This window comes from Schistocerca americana, chromosome 7 (genome assembly GCF_021461395.2).
Source record: "Schistocerca americana isolate TAMUIC-IGC-003095 chromosome 7, iqSchAmer2.1, whole genome shotgun sequence".
Taxonomy (NCBI): domain Eukaryota; kingdom Metazoa; phylum Arthropoda; class Insecta; order Orthoptera; family Acrididae; genus Schistocerca; species Schistocerca americana.
In genome coordinates, this window is record NC_060125.1 from 592,225,561 (window position 1) to 592,246,790 (window position 21,230).

Consider the following 21,230-nt stretch of genomic DNA (forward strand, 5'->3'; position numbering starts at 1 on the left):
TTGCAAGTTACGCCCAGGTATTTAAAAGATGTCACAGTGTCAAGATGGACACTGCTAACGCTGCATCCGAACATTACAGGTTTGTTCTTCCTACTCCTTCGTATTAACTTACATTTATCTACATTCAGAGCTAGCTGCCATTCATCACACCAAGTAGAAATTTTTTGTAAGTCATCTTGTTTCATTCTATAGTGTTTCGACCACGACAACTTACCTTACACACTGTATCATCAGCAAACAACTGTAAATTGCTCCCCACCCTGTCCGCCACATCACTTATGTGTATAGAAAATAATAACGGTCCTATCACACTACCCTGGGGCACTCCTGACGGTACCCTTGTCTCTGATGAACACTCTCTGTCGAGGACTTCATATTTGGGTTCTATTACTTAAGAACACAAACATTAACCAGCTACATGAATATTTTCTATCGTATCATGCTCTTATAGTTGTTGGTGTGTAGCACTTAAATAATGTTGTTTTTGCGACAATTACGTGCTGGGACATATAATCTGACTGTGGAGTTAAATAATGGACACAATACACAAAAGGTTTTCTATAAAATTTATTTCTTTTTAGTTTACAAAAATGAAAGCACAAACAAATTCTGAAAGAATATTCTGTCCCAGTCATCCAGCTACCTTTTGTGATTCACTGCACAAAATACTGTAACAAATTGTCTTTGGCCCTGCTCATGCGCCCAAATCTAGTACGGAAGTATGCTTCACGCTTCAGACTTTAACAACAGCTTTCCCTAGGTTCTCTCCTTGCAGCATGCCAACAAAGGCTTTGGGAGTGTTCTGGAAGCCGTCGGTAACAGTCTCGTGGTACTTGATTTTCCCCTCCCTGATCCACTGCATCAGCTGTCCGATGCCCTCTCCCCAGCGGTCGTGCCATCGGATGTACATGAATCCCTCCATGCGGAGCTGCTTGAATATGGCTGCGTGCTGGATGATGGTAGCCTTCGGGAGATTAGACTCGTTGTATCCAGATATCGCGCCGCACACGGAGATGCGACCGTACTCTCGCATGCTGTTGATGATTGCGCTGCTCATCTCGCCGCCCACGTTGTCGAAGTACACGTCGACGCCGTCAGGTGCCGCCTGCTTCAGCGCCTCTGTGACGTCATTCGTCTTGTAGTTAAACGCGTGATGGAATCCCAACTCCTCTTTCAGCCACTTCACCTGCGGAAGAGAGGCCAGTTATATCGCTACAAGAGGACGTTTTCACATTGTGTAAATAAGTTACAGCTAATTACTATAATGACATCCACTCCTGATTCGGCTGGCTGGCTCTGAGCACTATGGGACTCAACTGCTGAGGTCATTAGTCCCCTAGAACTTAGAACTAGTTAAACCTAACTAACCTAAGGACATCACAAACATCCATGCCCGAGGCACGATTCGAACCTGCGACTGTAGCGGTCTTGCGGCTCCAGACTGCAGTGCCTTTAACCGCACGGCCACTTCGGCCGGCCCCTGATTCGGATTTTCACTCGTTTTCCCAAATCATTCCAGATGAACGACACAATTTTTGCTACAAATAGGTCATAATTAGCACTTCTCCTCTGCAGCTTTAATAGATATCTGATTATGGTGGCATATGTTTATCATACAATAATTTTTGCCTTGCCTTTCATTTTTACTGGAATGGTAAAACTGCGTTGTTTAGTGTCTTATTATTTCAACTACATTCTTCCTTCATTAACTTCTGAATAGATTAGTTTTTGGAGGGGGTCCAACTTCACAAACACCCAGTTTTACCTTTTCTCCTGTTTACCACATATGTTTCGCTGAATATTGAGAATCATCAGTGGGCCTTTATTTTATTTCTATTAAACAGGAAAAATTGCTCTTTACTATGTACTTGTAAACATATAAATTTGGGTTTTGAAGACAGCATTTACTATTTATATGCAGTGGTTTTCCTGTGTTTTTATGTTTTTTTTATTGCACTTGTTTACTTTCGCGGCTTGTCTTTTGCCACCAGATAGATCTTAATGTGGAAAAGTTTTTTACTTCGAACTTTTACGCCTGGGATGTTATGGTCGACCTAACATTAACTAATTCTATTTGGAAGATTTGTGTGCGTGCATGCATGTATGTGTGTGTTTGTGTGTGTGTGTGTGTTTTTATGTGTGTGAATGGGTGTGGGTTTTATCTATTTACTTACTTTTTTATCTAATTATTTATTTTATTTTCATTTATTTCTATGTAATTTCTTTAAAAATATGTGTGTGTAAGGGAAAGGGGGGGGGGGAGGGGGAGCTTATAGGTCGGTGTTGTCCGATAGTTCTTTGAGGGCGGGGAACACACTTCCATTATAGAGAGCTCTGTATACATCTATTATTTGTTTGTAAACGAACACAGACAGAAGAGCTTCAACCTCAAGATGACAACTTCTGGATTTGTTACCCGACGCTCTATTCAATAGCTAACAACAGATTCCGGTACATCCTTGTAACTAACCACTTTTGTTTATATTACCCCCAAAAATTTCGTATAGGTGGCGATGAGATCAGATCATTAATGTGGAAAAAATATTGCGTCGCTGCATGCTTCCCCGTTCTGTATTACATTTCTATTTTGTATATTTTTGTCGATATTTTAATTTCAAAGAAAGACAGTAATAAACATAAGATCTCCCGTTTACAGTAGACGTTTGCAGTGCAAGAACACACAGACACAGCAGAAGTGCGAGTACTGTGACATAAGTCAAGCCTGCGATGAGTACGTACAATGAACTGTCTGTCGGGGTTTTGAAACAACCACAGAGTGTAATTTTTCTGAATTTACTTACGTAATTATCGTTAATGAAACATAACTAGTCATTTTTTTCTACTGTCCTTAGCGGGTCAGTGTTACACTGTGGCCTTGAAACAATGATAATGCGCCAAGACTCGACCAGATAGTACGTGGTTAGAATATTCGTGAAGAATGAGATTTCGAGCTTTAAAATTAGCTGTTGTGCTTGAGAGACTGAGTGCAAACGGTTTATGGTTCATCAGTACAGTACGGAGTGAAGACACGTGAGTACTGCTCATCAACATCTATCCTTGAGACGTCTCCAGAGAAGAGTGGAGGCTGTGAACGCACGCCCAGTTTCATTCTCTTTTTCTTATTTTTCATATGTATATTCACCGATAGTAATACAAATACGACACTTCATCTCTCAAGCTCTCTTTATACCGGCCAACCAAACAATATGCTTTTGTATGAGTGACACATCATACAATTTTTTGAAAATAGCCAAGATAATCTCGTCGAATGGAGGTGCGACCTTAAACATTTGATCAAAAGCATCCAGATACCTATTAATGGACATTAATATGGGAGGTGTCCACCCTTCGCCTTTATGACAGCTCGAAACCTCCTAGGGACACTTTTAGTGAGGTGTGTATTTGTGAAGAAACGCCATCCCATTCTTCCTCAAGAACCGAAACGAAAGAAGATTGATTGATTGATTTTAACAGGAGAGCTAAAACAGCTTAGGTCTAACCCGCCACTGCCCGCACCGAAACTAGGTTTATCGTGCGGTATCGCTCCCTGTCTATCTAGTAAAGCCAACCAGTGCCCTTAAATAGTGCAAAGAGTCCCTCTACCAGTTTTTTGTTAGACACAATTTCTTCACGTCTAGTTCTCCCGAAGATTATGTATCTTTTACTCTCCAATGCCATGCATTCAAAGATTAGGTGTGATGCAGTTTCTTCACCCTCATCACAGATCCTTCATTTAGGGTCCTCTTCCATTATACCCATTGTGTGTAGGTGTTTTTTGAAGTTCCCATGGCCGATCATCAGTCCAGTCATGAGTTTGATCTCTTTCCTGTTCAATCCCAGGATTACAGAGCTTCTTTTAAAACATGGCTTGGGCATCATTACCTTACCATGTTTTTGTTTATGGACCATGGTCCAATATCCTACATGCTGTTTCCTAAGCCAGTTCAGTAGTTCTAATTTGATCATAGCCTTGATGATTGTCAAGACAGGTTCCGGTCCAATAAATGGAGTTGTTGCCCCCATCCTACCCAATCAATCGGCTTGTTCATTGCCACAGGTCCCTGAGTGGCCAGGGACCCACACTAGGTTCACCCTATTGCTTCCCCCTAGCTCCACCAGAGCCCTGTGGCAATCTGCAACAATCTTAGATCTTGTTGCAGGAGCTGCCAATGATTTCAGGGCTGCCTGGCTGTCTGAATAGATGTAGATGCTACGGTCATTGTAGCACCTACTCATATTCTCCTCCTCACATGCCCTAATTGCAGTAATTTCGGCTTGGAATACAGAGGCCAGCTTCCCTAGGGACATGCTGCTCTCCAGTCTTGGTTGAACCCCGTACAACCCTGCCCCGACGCCTTGATCTGTTCTCGACCCATCGGTGAACCAAACAATGTCCCTCGTACGGTGTCAAACTGTTTCTTCCACTGCTCCCTACTTCCAATTATTATGTTGTAAGGCTTGTCGAAGCAGTTCGGAGTTATTATATAGTCGGCGGGCATTTCCCTGGCCATACCTATATTTACCTCACTCACTACGTTAGTGTGTGATTCTGGATATCTGAATGAGACCCAGTTTTGGCCATTTTTAAGTCTGTATGCCCCAGCTGCTGCCTCCATCTTAACCCAAAGGTGAAGTGGAGGCATATCCAGCATGGCTTCCATTCCAGCGGTTGGTGTGCTGCTAATTCCGCCCGTTATGGCCTCTCCCAGATGTTATTCAATTTGTATATTGAGCAAGCAGTAAAGGAAACAAAAGAAAAAATCGGAGTAGGTATTAAAATCCATGGAGAAGAAATAAAAACTTTAAGGTTCACCGATGACATTGTAATTCTGTCAGAGACAGCAAAGGACTTGGAAGAGCAGTTGAACGGAATGGACAGTGTCTTGAAGGGAGAATATAAGATGAACATCAACAAAAGCAAAACGAGGATAATGGAATGTAGTCGAATTAAGTCGGGTGATGCTGAGGGAATTAGATTAGGAAATGAGACACCTAAAGTAGTGAAGGAGTTTTTCTATTTGGGGAGCAAAGCAACTGATGATGGTCGAAGTAGAGATGATATAAAATGTAGACTGGCAATGGCAAGGAAAGCGTTTCTGAAGAAGAGAAATTTGTTAACATCGAGTATAGATTTAAATGTCAGGAAGTTGTTTCTGAAAGTATTTGTATGGAGTGTAGCCATGTATGGAAGTGAAACATGGACGATAAATAGTTTGGACAAGATGAGAATAGAAGCTTTCGAAATGTTGTGCTACAGAAGAATGATGAAGATTAGATGGGTAGATCACATAACTAATGAGGAGGTATTGAACAGAATTGGGGAGAAGAGGAGTTTGTGGCACAACTTGACTAGAAGACGGGATCGGTTGGTAGGACATGTTCTGAGGCATCGAGGGATCACCAATTTAGTATTGGAGGGTAGCGTGGAGGGTAAAAATCGTAGAGGGAGACCAAGAGATGAATATACTAAGCAGATTCAGAAGGATGTAGGCTGCAGTAGGTACTGGAAGATGAAGAAGCTTGCGCAGGATAGAGTAGCATGGAGAGCTGCATAAAACCAGTCTCAGGACTGAAGACCACAACAACAACAACATGGTTCATATACATGAGTATTTTCTTCTTAACAAATAACATAGACCACAACAACAACATGGCTAAGCAGGTCAATCTCTGCACCTTAGCAAGCTCTTTAGCAGCAACCCGCTGTTCTACCTTCTTTCACCGCACTATGTCCCCATATGAAATCCTAGGTCTAACCACTGTGGTGTATTTCCAGTGCATACCCCTGGGGCTTAGGCCCCAGTTGTTGCGAGAAGTCCTCCTAGTAACGAAAGAAGATAGTGAAGTTGGACAGTGGGATCTGGTGCGAAGTCGACGTCCTAACGGTGATTCACTAAGCTCAGATAGGGGCTCTGGGTAGGCTAGTCAATTTTAAGAACGTTATTGTACACAAACCATGGGCTCACGGACGCTGCTTTGTGGCAGAGTGTAGTGTCACGCTGATACAACATTCATCGTCTCCAAACTGTACCTCTACTGTACACAGTATGCAATATTGCAGAATGTGTTCGTATCCTTCCGCATTTAGTGTTTTCTTAAACCCAGTAAGGAGACCACTCCATAACCATGACAAACACTCCAGTAGCATAAAATCACTTCCTCCGCATTTTACTGTTGGTAATAGCTGATCACAGGAACGTTCTCCAGGCATCCAGCAAACCGGAAACTTCCCACGGAATTGTCACAAGGTATAGTGTGATTCATTACTCCAAATCATCAGTTTCATCCACTATCCACTGATGTTGTTGTTTACACCTCTCCAAGCGTCACTTTGTACTGACTGCAGAAACGTGTGGCCTATAAGCAGCTGCTCGATCACTGTACCCCATGTTTGTTAAATACCTGTGCACAACCAATGTGCTGGCCGTACTGCTGGTAGCACTTTGGAACTGACGAGTGAAATCTATCGCTGATTTCACGCGATTTTTATAACCACATTCCGCAATATTCGATGGTACCTGTCTCTCAGTGTGTGAGCCCTGCCTGGTCTCGGTTTACTGTGGCTGTTCCATCGCTTTTCGACTTCAAATTCGAAGTAACAGAGCTCTGATAAATCCTGCTGTCGCTCTCTCTCCACTTCCTTTTATACTGGCACGTCTGCCTCTAGCGACATTTAGTCGTCAATTTCCCATTACATAGAGGTGTCCGAATACGTTTGACCAGGTAATGCACATGACTTTATTTACACTTTGTACGAGGGTTGCCAGACATTAATGCACCGCATTTTTTTTCTTCAATAATTCTTTATTGGACATAATGAGAATTACACGCACGAAAGAATGGTGTTTTATCTACATACCCTATTTTTTCACGTAATCTCCATCCCGTTCTATGGTCTTCCTCCAGCGCAAAACGTCCTGTCGGTACCAGTCCTTGTCCTGGTGACGGAGCCAGTGCTTCCCTGTGTAAATCACCTCCTCATTGTCCTCAAAGTGTCTTCCACGAATGGCATCTTTTATTGGCCCAAGCAAGTGTTAAGCCCGAGGGGGTAGGTCAGGGCTGTAGGGTTGATGGAGTATCACTGTCCAACCCTGTTCTGCGATGCGTTCAGCAGTCCTCATACTTGTGTGGGGCCGAGCGTTATCGTGTTGCAGCAAAACATTTGCTGGATTGTTGTGGCGCCTAAGTCGCCGGAAGCGCGTCTTCAGTTTTGTTAATGTGTTGACATATGCTCCTGAATTAATGGTACCGCTACTTGGTATCATATCAATGAGAATCACACCTTAACAGCCCCAGAACACGATGATCATGATCTTACTGGCGGAAGCAGGTGCTTCGAAGTTTTTCTTCTGCGGGGAAAGAGAACGGCGCCATTCCATCGACTGTCGTTTTGTTTTGGGCCCAAGATGGTGAACAAAGGTTTCATCACCTGTCACAATCTGGGACAAGAAGGCCCCCCCTCAGCTTCAAAACGTTGCAGCAAATCAAGACAAAATGTTTTTTTCCGTGCGATTTGTGATCCACCGTTAGACATCGCATGACCCATCTTGCACACGCTTTTGAATATCCAAAAATGCGGATAATTGCATCCACACTTCCTTTGCTGATTGACAGATGCAGCGCCAACTACCGAGTCGTAATGCGTCTGTCCTCGTGAAGCCGGCCGGTGTGGCCGAGCGGTTCTAGGCGCTTCAGTCTGGAACCACGCGACTGCTACGGTCGCAGGTTCGAATCCTGCCTCGGGCATGGATGTGTGTAGTGTCCTTAGGTTAGTTAGGTTTAAGTAGTTCTAGGTTCTAGGGGACTGATGACCTCAGATGTTGAGTCCCATAGTGGTCAGAGCCATTTGAACCATTTGTCCATTTGTCCTCGTGAATGACAACATCAGCTCGCTGCAACATGTCAGGTGTGACAGCCGTGGATGGTCTCCCCGACCGCTGCAAATCGTCGAGCTTCACCGAACCACCTTCTGATGACCTCACCCTCCGTGCCCAGCTACTAACTGTACTCCTGTCGACAGCAGATGCTGCATAGACTTTGCACAAATGTTTGTGAGTATTCCCCACTGTTTCTCCTCTACAGTGAGAAATTCAATGGCGGCACGTTGCTTGTAACGTGTGTCACCCTCAGACGCCACTTTAAAGTGCAGCCACGCTATCTGTCGGAAGTGACAGATACTTGGCGCGCTCACTCAGGAGACTTCAAATAATACATACGTAACGTTTCCCATTCGTAGCATTGTTTTCAGCTGAGATAAAAATGGGATGCATTACTTTCTGGGCAGCCTTCCTATGTCTGAAGAATGTAAGGATTTTGAGGAAAACTCAGCAGTACTTACGAACAAGTGTCACTGATCTGATGAGATTATGCTGCACTGACCTCACCTGCGTCTGTTGTGTACATAGTTCCACGTAGTCAGCGCATACACAACTTTCCCACTAGAGCGCGCCCCGCTAAGCACAACGGCGCAGGTGCAGCGCTCGTCCATCTCCGCACTACGAGATGGCGCTGCCATAGAGACGGACCAAATTCTGCTTCCGCAGATCCATGTATTAATATGTAACGCAGCCAATGAGGTTGCTGCTAAAGTAGAACTTTTTCTCCTCGCGGATCACAGTCGCACAGTGATACACGAATGCGCGTGGTATTATAACGAGTGTACAGACCTCCGATTAGTCAGTCTGCATTTGTCTGCACTAATCTGTACCAGTCTGCATTAGTCTGTACCAGTCTACATTTGTCTGTACCAGTCTATAGTCAAGTTTCAGTCTGCGCCTAATGAGATTACCATATTCCTGTACATAGCCATGAAGATAAATGTATACGCACTTTTGTCAAGTATCAGAGATATATGTGAGAATAAGACTAACGTACCAATACCAAAGGAACTTCAGATTGTCAATTGTAAATAGCATCCAGAACCAAGTTAAGTAATTTTTATGTTTGTTACTATTTTAATAAATGTGTGTGAAAATTAATCAAGTTCTGTTTTAGGTTGGTCACTGTAAATCTGCTACTCTAAGCATGCAAGTGGCATTTCTATCGTCCGACCTAACGGCAGAAGATAAACACGCCACGATAAGACCACGAGACATATTGCTGACACTCAACTACTTCGTTAGAGCGACATGTCAAATAATCTGATGGTGTGTGTACTGAACGTCTTACAGTACGCACACCACAGTGTCATAGGTGCAGGAATCGCAAATAGAAGCGGTGTCTTACCTTAGCGTCTGATCCTGCGAAGCCAATTACTTTGCACCCCTTGAGGCGCGCTATCTGCCCAACTATGGACCCCACAGCACCTGCTGCCCCACTGACTACGGCGACCTCTCCCGGTTTGGGCTCGCAGATCTCCAGCAGTCCAAAGTAGGCCGTGATTCCGGGCATGCCCAGCACCCCCAGAGAGAGGGAGAGGGGCAGCTCCCCCAGGTCTGGCACCAGCATGACCGGCGACATGAAGTAGGGCGCATCCGGCCCCACGTCGGCCACGGTGCGGTCGCGCCACCCCCAGTAGCCGACCACGTACCGCCCCACTGGGAAGCCCGCCGCACGGCTCTCCACAATGCGGGCCACCTGTGGGCAGTGATTAGCACACTTCTCTTTGTGATTTCTGTTAATTGTAATAACTGGTATTTTTAGTAGTGTTTTGTTACGGTTTTGCGAATTCACAACCTGTATCCCTCCACAATGGAAGTGAAACGTGGACGACAAATAGTTTAGACAAGAAGAGAATAGAAGATTTCAAAATGTGGTGCTACAGAAGAATGCTGAAGATTAGATGGGTAGATCACATAACTAATGAGGAGGTATTGAATAGAACTGGGGAGAAGAGAAGGTTGTGGCACGACGTGACTAGAAGGCGGAATCGGTTGGTAGGACATGTTCTGATCACCAATTTAGTATTGGAAGGCAGCGTGGAGGGTAAAAATCGTAGAGGGAGGCCAAGAGATGAATACACTAAGCAGATTCAGCAGGATGTAGGTTGCAGTAGGTACTGGGAGACGAAGAAGCTTGCAAAGGTTAGAGTAGCATGGAGAGCTGCATCAAACCAGTCTCAGGACTGAAGACCACAACACATCACTCCACAATCCACCAACATTAAAATATTCCTGCTGCTATCGCCTCACCTATTACATTGTGATTAGTAACTTGTAAGGACTAACAGTCACTGACAAGTGCGTTGCTGACTGGTATACCTAGCCAGGTGGATTGTGACAACGTGACGGAAGCCATACGTTCTCGCTTGTAAAGGCGATTACTTGTTTAGACCTAACGTTAGCGTTTTCGATAACCGAAGAGACAAAATGTTAGGCGAGATGATATTGTTAATACTCGTATTTAGAACCATTCATCCTCAGTTGTTGCTGACAGGCCAGAGTGTGATATTAGAACTCCACAAAATCTTGGTTGTAATGACAGACTGAGACAGACTGATCTCTAGCGTAGCCCGATGTTTGGATTAGGTTGGAAGGCGATAGTTTGCTTTTGAATTGACGAAGCTAACGAATGAAAATGGCAAATAAAAGTTGTGGTAAAAGATTGACCTACATCGTAGCCTGATGTTTACGTTCACGCAATTTGCTTCGATTATCACACTTTTCATCACAAAATCTAAAACTGCAAGGTAAAGTCAGAAAACGTATCTCAGATAATGGACAGGAGGACTACATAACTTTTACCACATGGTACACAAAAGTTACTTGAGAACTGGACACGACTGTGCACAGAGAAAATTTTGCCCCAACGAAACGGTCTGTAGTAAGTATGGATTAAATGTGTTCTTCATTTGGCTTTAAATATTTTAGTAATGAAACAAGTTTGAATATATTAATGGTAGATGTTGAGAATGATAACATAATCTGCCATACAGTACAGTTCGAGTTTGTGTTTAGAATACGTGGACCACTTCTTTGACCATAGACAGGTTATACATCGATAGCCTGAGACACAAGGCACCCAGAACGAAGTACGAACGTCTGTCAACAGATGGCGTCTGACACTGAAAGTTACAATGCTACTTTTAGAAGAATAACCTTGGTTTTAGTTGTTACTTGTGACTCAGATAATAACCTGTGTGTTCCATGATAGTGTGGATGCTGTAAAACAGGTGGAATGCAGTCTGCATGAAACTGAAATCACAGCCACATACTGGTAATTTGTTACTGTCAAAGCCGTGACTTATTAATCATTTTATATGTTCCTGACATTGTATCAGCTTTACTAGCGATCTTGGCGTTTGAAAGTTTCTTCAGAGTTCTCAATCACTTGTTGATTTCTTGCCACCCAAGTTCTCTACAAAGCGCTCGAGAAAGATCTACTGCAGACTGCATAACAGAAAGGAATTACAGCGTGAGAATTATTGAACTATATGAAAAAAACGTAAATTAGTTACAAACTACAGCGTGCACACACCTTATTCAACATTTAAACGTTACTACATATATTCGGATATAGGTTATGACATGTTCGATAAGACTGCCTTCATTGGCGTTGATGTGGCACAGACGAATAGCGAAATTCTGCATGACCTGCTGAAGTGTCGGAACATTGATCTTGTCGATGGCCTCTGGAATAGCTGTTTTCAGCTCAGCAACAGTTTTGGGGTTATTGCTATACACCTTGTCTTTAACATATCCCCACAAAAAGGAATCGCATGTATTCAGATCCGGAGAATATGGCGGCCAATCGAGGCTCATGCCAGTGGCCCCTAGAAACCCCAAAGCCAGAATGCGGTCCCCAAACTGCTCCTCGAGGACGTCAAACACTCTCCTTCTTCGATGGGATCGAGCTCTGTCTTGCATGACCCACATCTTGTCTAAATCAGGGTCACGTTGGGTAATGGGGACGAAATCATCTCCAAAGCCTTCACGTACTGTTCGGTAGCCACCTTGCCATCAAGGAATATCGCACAGATTATTCCATGGCTGGACATTGCACGCCACACAGTCACCTGTTGAGGGTGAAGAGACTTCTCGATCGCGCATTGTGGATTCTCAGTTCCCCAAATGCGCCAATTTTCCTTATTGACGAACCCATCCAAATGAAAGTGGGCTTCTTCGCTAAACCAAACCATGCATCTGAGTACTAATTCCCACCGTGCCCTGCGGCCAACCGTACAGTTTGAACGTGCTAACGCAAACCGTTCAGAAGTAATGACGATTTCATTTCATACAGTTCAATAGTTATCACACAGTACTTTCCATCGATTTACATTCGTAATATTAACGTCACACTGTAGTGTATGGTAAAATATAGTCTGCCAACACAGTAATATTTAATGATATGCTGTTTCGTGGTCTTCATTCCAAAGACTGATTTGATGCGTCTGTATCTGCTAGACCTTCTGATTAAGTCTCATCATCTCTGCATACCTAATGCAAGCTTTGTCCGTATGAAACTCCATAGCCGAACACTGGCCGCCCTCTACTATTTGTAGCCCCACACTTCTCCGAATTACCAAACTGACTATTGCTTGATGCCTCATGATCCAATCTTACAGTTAAGTTGTGCTCATGCACTTTTTTCTGCTCAACACGATTCAGTTTCTCTTCATCAGTTATCCAGTCTACTCATCTAATGTTAAGCATTCTCCGTAACATCGGACGTAAAAGCTTCTATTCCGTTCATGTCTACTCTGTTTATTCTACACGAATCGATTACAGATAAGGCTACTACAATCCAGCAAATACTATCGTCTAAGACATTCAGACTTTTAAATTTGTACTCGATATTACCGTTTTTCTTGCAGTGCTTGAGGCTTACCCGACGGATTACTAGGTAAGGTTGTCGGAAGAGAGGTCGATTGTCGTGGTGAAATACCCATAATGTTTCATTGACGCACCTGATTGACATCTGCAGGTGCGTCGAACTCACTGCTGAGTTATGACAGTCATAACATTCATTACTCAGCAATGTATTAGTCGCACATGAAGGTGTCATTCGGTTGCGTTTGATGAAATATTGTCGAAATTCACAACGACATTCGACCTCACACCCGACAACTGTTTCCACTCCCTTTTTCTTATTTTTAGAAAAGATTTCATAGCTACTGCTAGTATGCATTTTATACTCTCGTTACTTCTGCCATCGTAAGTTATTTTGCTGTCCAAATAGAAAAAGTCATCTATTACTTTTAGTATCTTGTTTCATAATCTAATTCCCTCATCATCGCCTGATTTAATTCCACTACAGTTCGTTACCTTTGCTTTGCTATTGTTAATATTCATCTTACAACTTCTTTTGAAGACACTACCCATTTGTTCAAATAACCTTCCAAGTTTATGCACTGTTTGGTAGAACTGCAATGCTGTCAGAGAACTGAAGCGTTTTTTATTTGTTCTGCTTCAACTTTAATTTCCTTTCCAAATTTCTCCTGAGTTTCCTTCATTGCTTGTTCAGTGTGCTGACTGAATAATATGATGGAGAGGCAGTTACTGATTTCCTTTTCGTATTCTTCTTGGCAGCTGCAGTCTGGTTACTGTGCAATCTAAATACATTTCCCTCCCCGTATTTTATTTTAGATAACTTTTTAATTACAAAGAGTGTATTCCAGTCAACATTGTCATTGTATTTTTCTAAATATGCAAATGCTATAAATATTGTTTTTCCGTTTTTGAATCTATCTGCCAAGATAAATTTTCTCGTATGATCCTACATTTCTCCAGAACCCAAAAATATCCCCCCCCCCCCCCCCCAGGCCATTGATACCTGTCGTTCTATTCGTCTTCAGGTGAATTAGTGATCTAACAATGCTTTTTATACGTAGATATCACATCAATTAATACTCTTCTGCGTTTGTACAAGCGGGTGAAAGCTGTAGTGTAAGTTAGAAGAAACTAAACCTTGAACCGAAGGGCTACTGTACTCTTATCAACTGCTATGTTTTCAAAAGAGTGATATGATTCTGTTGACAACACGTCTTCTAGGAAAATGCAAGATGTCGGTTCAGAGAAATAAAATATTTCTTGTTACATAAAGCTTATGAAATATGTCGATGGACAAGGAGTGATTGGACTAGTGTCAGTTAGTCACAGCGAATGGTATTACATAAAGTAACTGTTGACTTAAGGTCGTATAACACACTTGCCAGTTGTCAACAATATCAAGAATAACATAAATACAAGTCAGACTATTCCTATTTTTCTAAACACACGGAATTTGGATATTTCTTACAGACCATAAACATGTGTAAATGTCGAATTAATGTGTGTGATAAGTAGCAGTTCACAACAAGATGACTTTTACAGTAAAACAGTAATGGCAACTTTCTTATACAGTGAGACTGATGGTTTACTTAACGACATATGAATTGATCGTGTACTGTTGTAGGGAAGAGAGTCATGGATCCTTAAAAACGAGATAAAAGCAAACCACAAGCAGCAGAAATGAGATTTTTTTTAGGGAAGTGAGAGTTGTTCCCAGTGAAGACCGCATAAGAAATGAAGTTGTTAGGAACGAACTAAATATTTATAACACTAATGAAAAGACTGAACAAAATAAAACTGTATGCTAACATCACCAACAAAGAATGAGTGGCCACGCTGTACCAGCCAAGAGGAAGAAGGGACGTACGAAGGCCCAGAAAGAGGTGGCAGTAAAAGGTGAAGCCGGAAGAGGCACAAACGACTCAGCCTTGAAGGACAGAAGAAGGAGAAGATAAAATTGATCGTAACTAAAGGACCACGGCAAAAATCGCATTCAGTTAACGATAGATTTATGTCTATCATTTTATGATCAAGTAAATAAAAAAAGGCATACACCAACAAACTAATTATTCATAATGTTATCATTGGAGATTAATACCAACTCACAAAGCAGTTTCAGTATCGATCTGATTACTTCATCTTTGTTACATATTAGAAATAAGCAAGTGATAATATTATTCTCATTCATCATCATCTGTAAGCAACTTAAATCTGCCACGCGGTCTAAGACGTCTTGACTTCACCTTTGTTACATATTAGAAATAAGCATGTGATAATATTATTCTCATTCATCATCGCCTGTAAGCAACTTAAATCTGCCACGGTTCGCGCCGCTGCCCCCGTCGAAGGTTCGAGTTCTTCCTCGGGCATGGGTGTTTGTGTTTGTCCTTAGCGTAGGTTAGTTTAAGTTAGATTAAGTAGTTTGTCAGCCTACGGACCGATGGCCTCAGCAATTTGGTCGCATAGGAACTTACCACAAATTTCCAAAGTTAAATCAAGTAATAAAAAAAAAGATAAAAGTGAAATACGAGTATCTGTCAAAACGCCTGAAAAGGCTTTTATCTTTCAAAAAATTGAACTCGTTCATGTACGACATTTTTTGCAAAGTTTTATCATCTGTCATTACCCAAAAGCAAATTGATTCATTGACTTCAGCACAGCAAATTGTTTTTATTTTATTTTTGCATCAGTGGTGAACAGAAACAGGGGGTGCCAATGGAAAGTCAGTGATGTTATTTGTGAGCGTGTGTGTGGGGACTTGTGTTCTTCAATATGGCGTACCTGTAATAATTTTGTCATTCGCAATGGTGTTCTTCTGTCAGGACAGTAATTAGTGCGAGTTAATTAGAATTGGTTAGCAACGAAGGCATATGACAGCAACTTCACCTGTGAGCCGATCATGGTGTTGCCGACGTGGTGCATGTTCTTGTACGCCCTCTGGTAGGGATCGACGCTGATGTAGACTGCCTCGGCGAGTATCTGGCCATCGCGGAGAGCCGGCAGGTCCTCCTCCTCGATGCGGAAGTCTTGGAGCCGCGGCTCTCCCTGGAACACGCGGGCGATCACGATCTTGCGCGCCTTCACCATGGCTGCCGGTGTCCTACTGCAAGCGCGGTCGCTGCACGCCGCTTATATAACGCGGCCGCGCCGCGTGGCCTTGACGCGTTGTTATCGCTATCTGTATTGGGTCCCAGATGGAAGGTTGTCAGACTCACGGTGCTGAATCACTGTCGGTCTGACAGGCGATCAGATGCAAATTCCACCACTGTCTTGCAATTTAACATCCGTTTGTTGTGTAAATTAATAGATAGTTCTCTCTACAAATGTACTCTCGCCAAATTCTGGGGCAACTCTTCACAAAGTGTTGCTACAGTACAGTACGGAAGGTAAATGAAAGAAATACGCAATGAGACGAACAGAAATTATACTTTTATTCACAGACAATAATTGCATAAAGTCAGCGGGATTTGCACTGAGGTGACAAAAGTCACAGGATACGTTTCGGTGCCTTGTTGGACCTCCTTTTGCCCTGCAGAAATACTGAAACCATGCTGCCTGTATAGCCGTCCAGAATACTGAAGATGTTTCCGGTGCAGGATTTTGTGCACGAAGCGACATCTTGATTATATCCCATGAAGGGGCTCCGGAACGCACTATAGTTGCAATGTTAAAATAACGCTTATAAATTACATCTTTCCTCACAAGGTATTTGAGGTAGGAAGTTGAACTTTTTACAGATTATTTATTGGAATATGGGCTACAACTTAACACAGGGATTTTACAAAATTTTAGTTCAGTTATTAAAGATGATTTTTTTTCAATTGTAATGAAAATTCACAACATTTTTTTGCAATTTTTTATTTATATATTCAAAAATATACAGTTTTTTTTGGAAAAAGGCTGTGTTAAATTTTGCAGAAGGTACTGTGTAACATTTACTGAATGTTTGAAACAAATATGTTTGGAAGATCCTTAGAAAACATGTAATTAGTATGAGAAAATAAAAGTTTTGGGAATCGAGCGACAAAGATTGGATTAACTTGTTAGTGCATTCCAGGTCCATAGTATGGATTATCTTCATCCTCTGCAAACTCCTCCTCCAGCTTCCTCTTGTTCCTCCTCCTGTTTACTCTTGCTTGTATTTCTAGACTCTTTACAGCCCTGTCTGCAGCCCGAAGGCGTTCCTTGTCTAAAGCAAGCATCGCTCGTTGTTGTGTTCGTAGATTTTGCTACCATTTTCTTCAGTTGCAGTTACTGCAACACTGTTCCAAAAGGTGGTCATGTATGAACACTTATCACATTTCAGTTGTATTTCACTAGCAAGTCCTACGTGCTTTATTATGGAGAGTTCCAGACCAACTTCACTACAATGAATACATCTTACACAGTTTGAAAAAATTCCTTTGAGAACCGACATATCAAATATTTAATTCACATCCGATTCGCCCATAAAACATTCATAGTTTTCACTCATTGAACCAAGCTTCTTCTGTGAAGTATTTTCTTTCCCACTTTGACTGCTATGGGCAGGTGTACTTGAGAGGTTAGGTTCACTCACTTGGTTATCGTCTTTATTGTTTACAGTAATAACACATACCTTTGGCTTTCCAACATTTCTCCTTTTCTTAAAAGCCTTCAGAGGATTTCTAATAACTTTACTTTTACTCATTATTATACTTCAACAAAACAGAGACTCAAGAAACAGAATTAATTACGAATATTTTCGAGATCATGACAGTGTAAATAAACATGAAACAATCGACAATCACACCAGCGATATATATTGAACCATCACAGGTTAGCCACAAAACATACTTTATCTCAAATCACTAAAATGTACCTGATGAACACGGACGTTAATAATAACACCATTTGACAGCAGTTTTACAGCGCCACAGTGTGTTACGCACATGTAGAACACATTTCCAAAAAAATTTAAAAATAGTTGTAGTCTTCGGAATTGAATCAATTATATATCTATTAAAAGGTTATAGTCTGCAGATTCAGAAAACGCAAAAAAGTAAAAATTGAACTTTTCATGATTTTGAGCCTTTCCGGAGCCCCTTAATGTTCGATGCGATTCATGTCGGGCGATCTGGGTCGCCAAATCATTCGATTGAATTGTCCAGAATATTCTTCAGGCCAATGTCCGCAGCTCGTGGTCTTGCGGTAGCGTTCTCACTTCTCGCGCAAGGGGTCCCGGGTTCGATTCCCGGCGGGGTCAGGGATATTCTCTTCGAGATGACTGGGTGTTGTGTGTCTTTCATCATCAGTTCATCATCATTGACTCGCAAGTCGCCGAAGTGGTGTCAGCTAAAAAGGACTTGCACTTTCGGCGGCTGAACACCCCGCATGGGGTCTCCCAGCCACCAATGCTGTACGATCATTTCATTCAGACCAATCACGAACAACTGTGGCCCGGTGGCATGGCGCATTGCCGTCCATAAAAATTCCATCGTTGTTTGGGAACACAAACTTCATGAATGGCTGAAAATGGTCTCTAGGTAGGTGAACGTAACCGTTCCCAGTCAATGACCGTTTCAGTTCAATGTAAACACAGCCCACACCATTATGGAACCACCACCAACTTGCACATACCTTGTTGACGACTTGGGTTCAGGGCTTCATGCACTCTGCGCGACACTTGAATCCTACCGGCAGCTCTCACCAACTGAAATCCGGACTCATACGACCAGGTGACGCTTCTCCAGCCGTCTTGCCGATATGGTCACGAGCCCAGGAGAGGTGCTGCAGGCATTGTCGTGCTACAGTCGCAGATTCGAATCCTGCCTCGGGCATGGATGTGTGTCATGTCCTTAGGTTAGTTAGGTTTAAGTAGTTCTAAGTTCTAGGGGACTGATGACCTCAGAAGTTAAGTCCCATAGTTTTCAGAGCCATTGGAAACATTGTCGTGCTGTTAGCAAAGGCACAGGCGTCGGTTGTCTGCTGCCATGGCCTATTAACGCCAAATTTCGCCTCACTGTCCTAACAGACATGTTTGTCGTACTTGCCACATTGATGTCTGTGGTTGTTTCACGTAGTGCTGGTTATCTGTTAGCACTGAAAGCTCCACACGACTGCAGCTGCTCTCGGTCGTTACGTGAAGGCCACTGCGTTGTCTGTGCTGACGGGTGATACCCGAAATTTGGTCATATTGACACTGTGGATCTAGGAATACTGAATTCCCGAATGATACCCGATGCGTCTAGCTCCAACTGCGATTTTGCTTTCAAAGTCTGTTAATTCCCATCGGGTGGTCATAATCAAGTTGGAACCCTTTTCACATGAACCACCTGCGTAAAAATGACAGCTCCATCATTGCACTGCCCTTTTATACCTTGTGTACACGATACTACCACCATCTGTATATGTCGTCCCTTAGGGATTCACACGGATATGAACATATATATATGTACAGCTCGCTATCCCATGACTTTTGTCACCTCAGTGTACGTGATTGAACACAGTTGACAATAAATCGACGTGTGTAAACAGTAAATAAATAAATAAAAACCGAATGTAGTCTAAGATCAATGTAAGCAACAACCACGCAAAGGGTCAGCATGATGCCGTATTTTACACTGAGAAAGTGTGTTGAAAGACAAACTCCCAATTGCCGCGCGGGATTAGCCGAGCGGTCTGGGGCGCTGCAGTCACGGGACTGTGGGGCTGATCCCGGCGGAGGTTCGGGTCCTCCCTCGGGCATGGGTGTGTGTGTTTGTCCTTATGATAATGTAGGTTAAATAGTGTGTAAGCTTAGGGACTGATTACCTTAGCAGTTAAGTCCCATAAGATTTCACACACATCTGAACATTTTTGAACTCCCGATTATCTGGGTGTGGATAATCGGGCTTGAGAATCATCCGCGCAACCGCGATTTTTGAACAAATATAGAACTAGCCCTGAGATATTTTGTTATGATTAGAAAGAATATATTCGTTTAGAATACAAATTTCTGGTTGTTAAGAGGTAGATGACGAAACATCCACTGCTCGTTAAATAGAGATGTCTATGAACCGGGATCTGAGCAGTCAAGTGACAACGCTATAGTGACAAGTGTTTTTTGATAGGCGAAGAGAGCGAAAACGAGGCGATAGACGAACTAAAATACGATCATCTGTTGTTGGAGAATGCGGGACAAAATTCGTTTCAATGTACCGCTGTTCAGACTCTCCGGAAAGCGATAACTGTCCTCAAGAAAAAACTGACTGAAAAACAGAAATAGAACAGACTGGACGACTATTTCCCGCAAGAGAACTGGCAGCATGTGGTAGGAACTACCGTGTGTTTCAAGTGTAGTTCTGCAACCATGTTGCCACTTTCCGGTGAATAAAGATGTAAGTAATACGGCGTGCTTTCAAATGTTTTGTTAATACAGCAAACACTAGATTCCGGTAAAAACTTCCGTGATTTGGACAGTTCTGGTTTTTCTGTTATCGGTGCTGACTCGAACCCGCATTACAATGATATACTGAAAGCTCAAGGCGAAGCGTGAGCCACGTGTTCACAACGTGTCTTCTGATCTGTCCACAGCCGAAGCCATGTCCAGCGGGTGAGAACTTTTCCCATTTGTTTCGGGAAATACGTCTGGAATTTCAACTCTATTCAGATTAAACCAAGTTTTGCTTGGTAATTCGTACCTCAGTGATTTCTGGCGTGCTCCAGACCATGCTTGGTGTTTGCATAATACGAGAGTAACCCAGAAAGTGGCTACAGATATAAATGAAATATTGAAATTGTATCTACTAAATAGTAGAAAAGTCTTAAAACTACAGCGAAAGCTGTATAATTGGGGCCAGTCCTAGTCCGAATTATAGAAAGTCGGGATCACATAAATGTTTTCTAAAATAGTTATCTGCAGCTGTAATAATGAATCTAACAAACCGTGGACGTAGTAGTTAAGTTGAAATGTAACATTATGCGTCTTTCTCATTCTTCTGAATGATAACGATATCATCAGCAAACAGAAGAACATTTGTAATCTTAATTCCTTAGTTTATATTACATTTTCATTAACAAAGAGTGAAGTCACTGTAAATAACAGAATGAATAGCAGAGTGCCACGTCCTTTTCTTTCACCTTCGTTAATAACTATTTCTTCTAATAAATTCCTACCTATGTTTGTTACAAAGCGTGTATTTTTAGTCTGTAATATTTGTCTTGTGGTCATTAACTATCGTTGAGTATAGCTAGTAGCCAGAGTTCAGAAGATATGTAATGATATCACAAAAATGAGCGACTGGATTAAATGCGTTGAAGTTTGCAATGCAAATTCAAACGTTTAACAAACTTGATGTATACACTATCGCATTTTAATACCCTTTTAAGCGATCAAAGTGATAGAATTTACCGTAACATTATGTAAGCTTCAGAAATTAAACTGAGCAGGTTTCTAAATTGTTGTGTCCCTGTACGCAACACAGATACATACGTATGTTATTCGTTGTCGGCCTGTGAAGATACAAATTTTTTTGCGAAATTTAATTCTGGATTAGTCACGTAATCATTAGGCGTATGAAGCTT

General features: G+C 42.3%; 1 protein-coding gene across 1 annotated transcript; it reads right to left on the bottom strand.

Annotated features, from left to right (window-relative positions):
- Positions 1–659: 659 nt before the first annotated feature.
- Positions 660–15,797, bottom strand: LOC124622089 (prostaglandin reductase 1-like). The gene is made up of 3 exons (XM_047147666.1): positions 15,594–15,797; positions 9,226–9,576; positions 660–1,186 (listed from the first exon to the last, which is right to left on the bottom strand). Exons 1-3 carry the CDS (start codon positions 15,792–15,794, stop codon positions 734–736), a joined length of 1,005 nt encoding a protein of 334 aa, XP_047003622.1. The 5' UTR covers positions 15,795–15,797; the 3' UTR covers positions 660–733.
- Between the last annotated feature and the right edge of the window lie 5,433 nt (positions 15,798–21,230).

What these genes read in the sequence shown, in the direction of transcription:
- LOC124622089 (XM_047147666.1), bottom strand. Translation starts at nt 15,794, where the DNA reads ATGGTGAAGGCGCGCAAGATCGTGATCGCCCGCGTGTTCCAGGGAGAG. An exon ending in ACACCATGATCGGCTCACAG is followed by an intron (nt 9,577 to 15,593) that starts GTGAAGTTGCTG and finishes CACTGCCCACAG; the next exon opens with GTGGCCCGCATTGTGGAGAG. An exon ending in TCGCAGGATCAGACGCTAAG is followed by an intron (nt 1,187 to 9,225) that starts GTAAGACACCGC and finishes TCTCTTCCGCAG; the next exon opens with GTGAAGTGGCTGAAAGAGGA.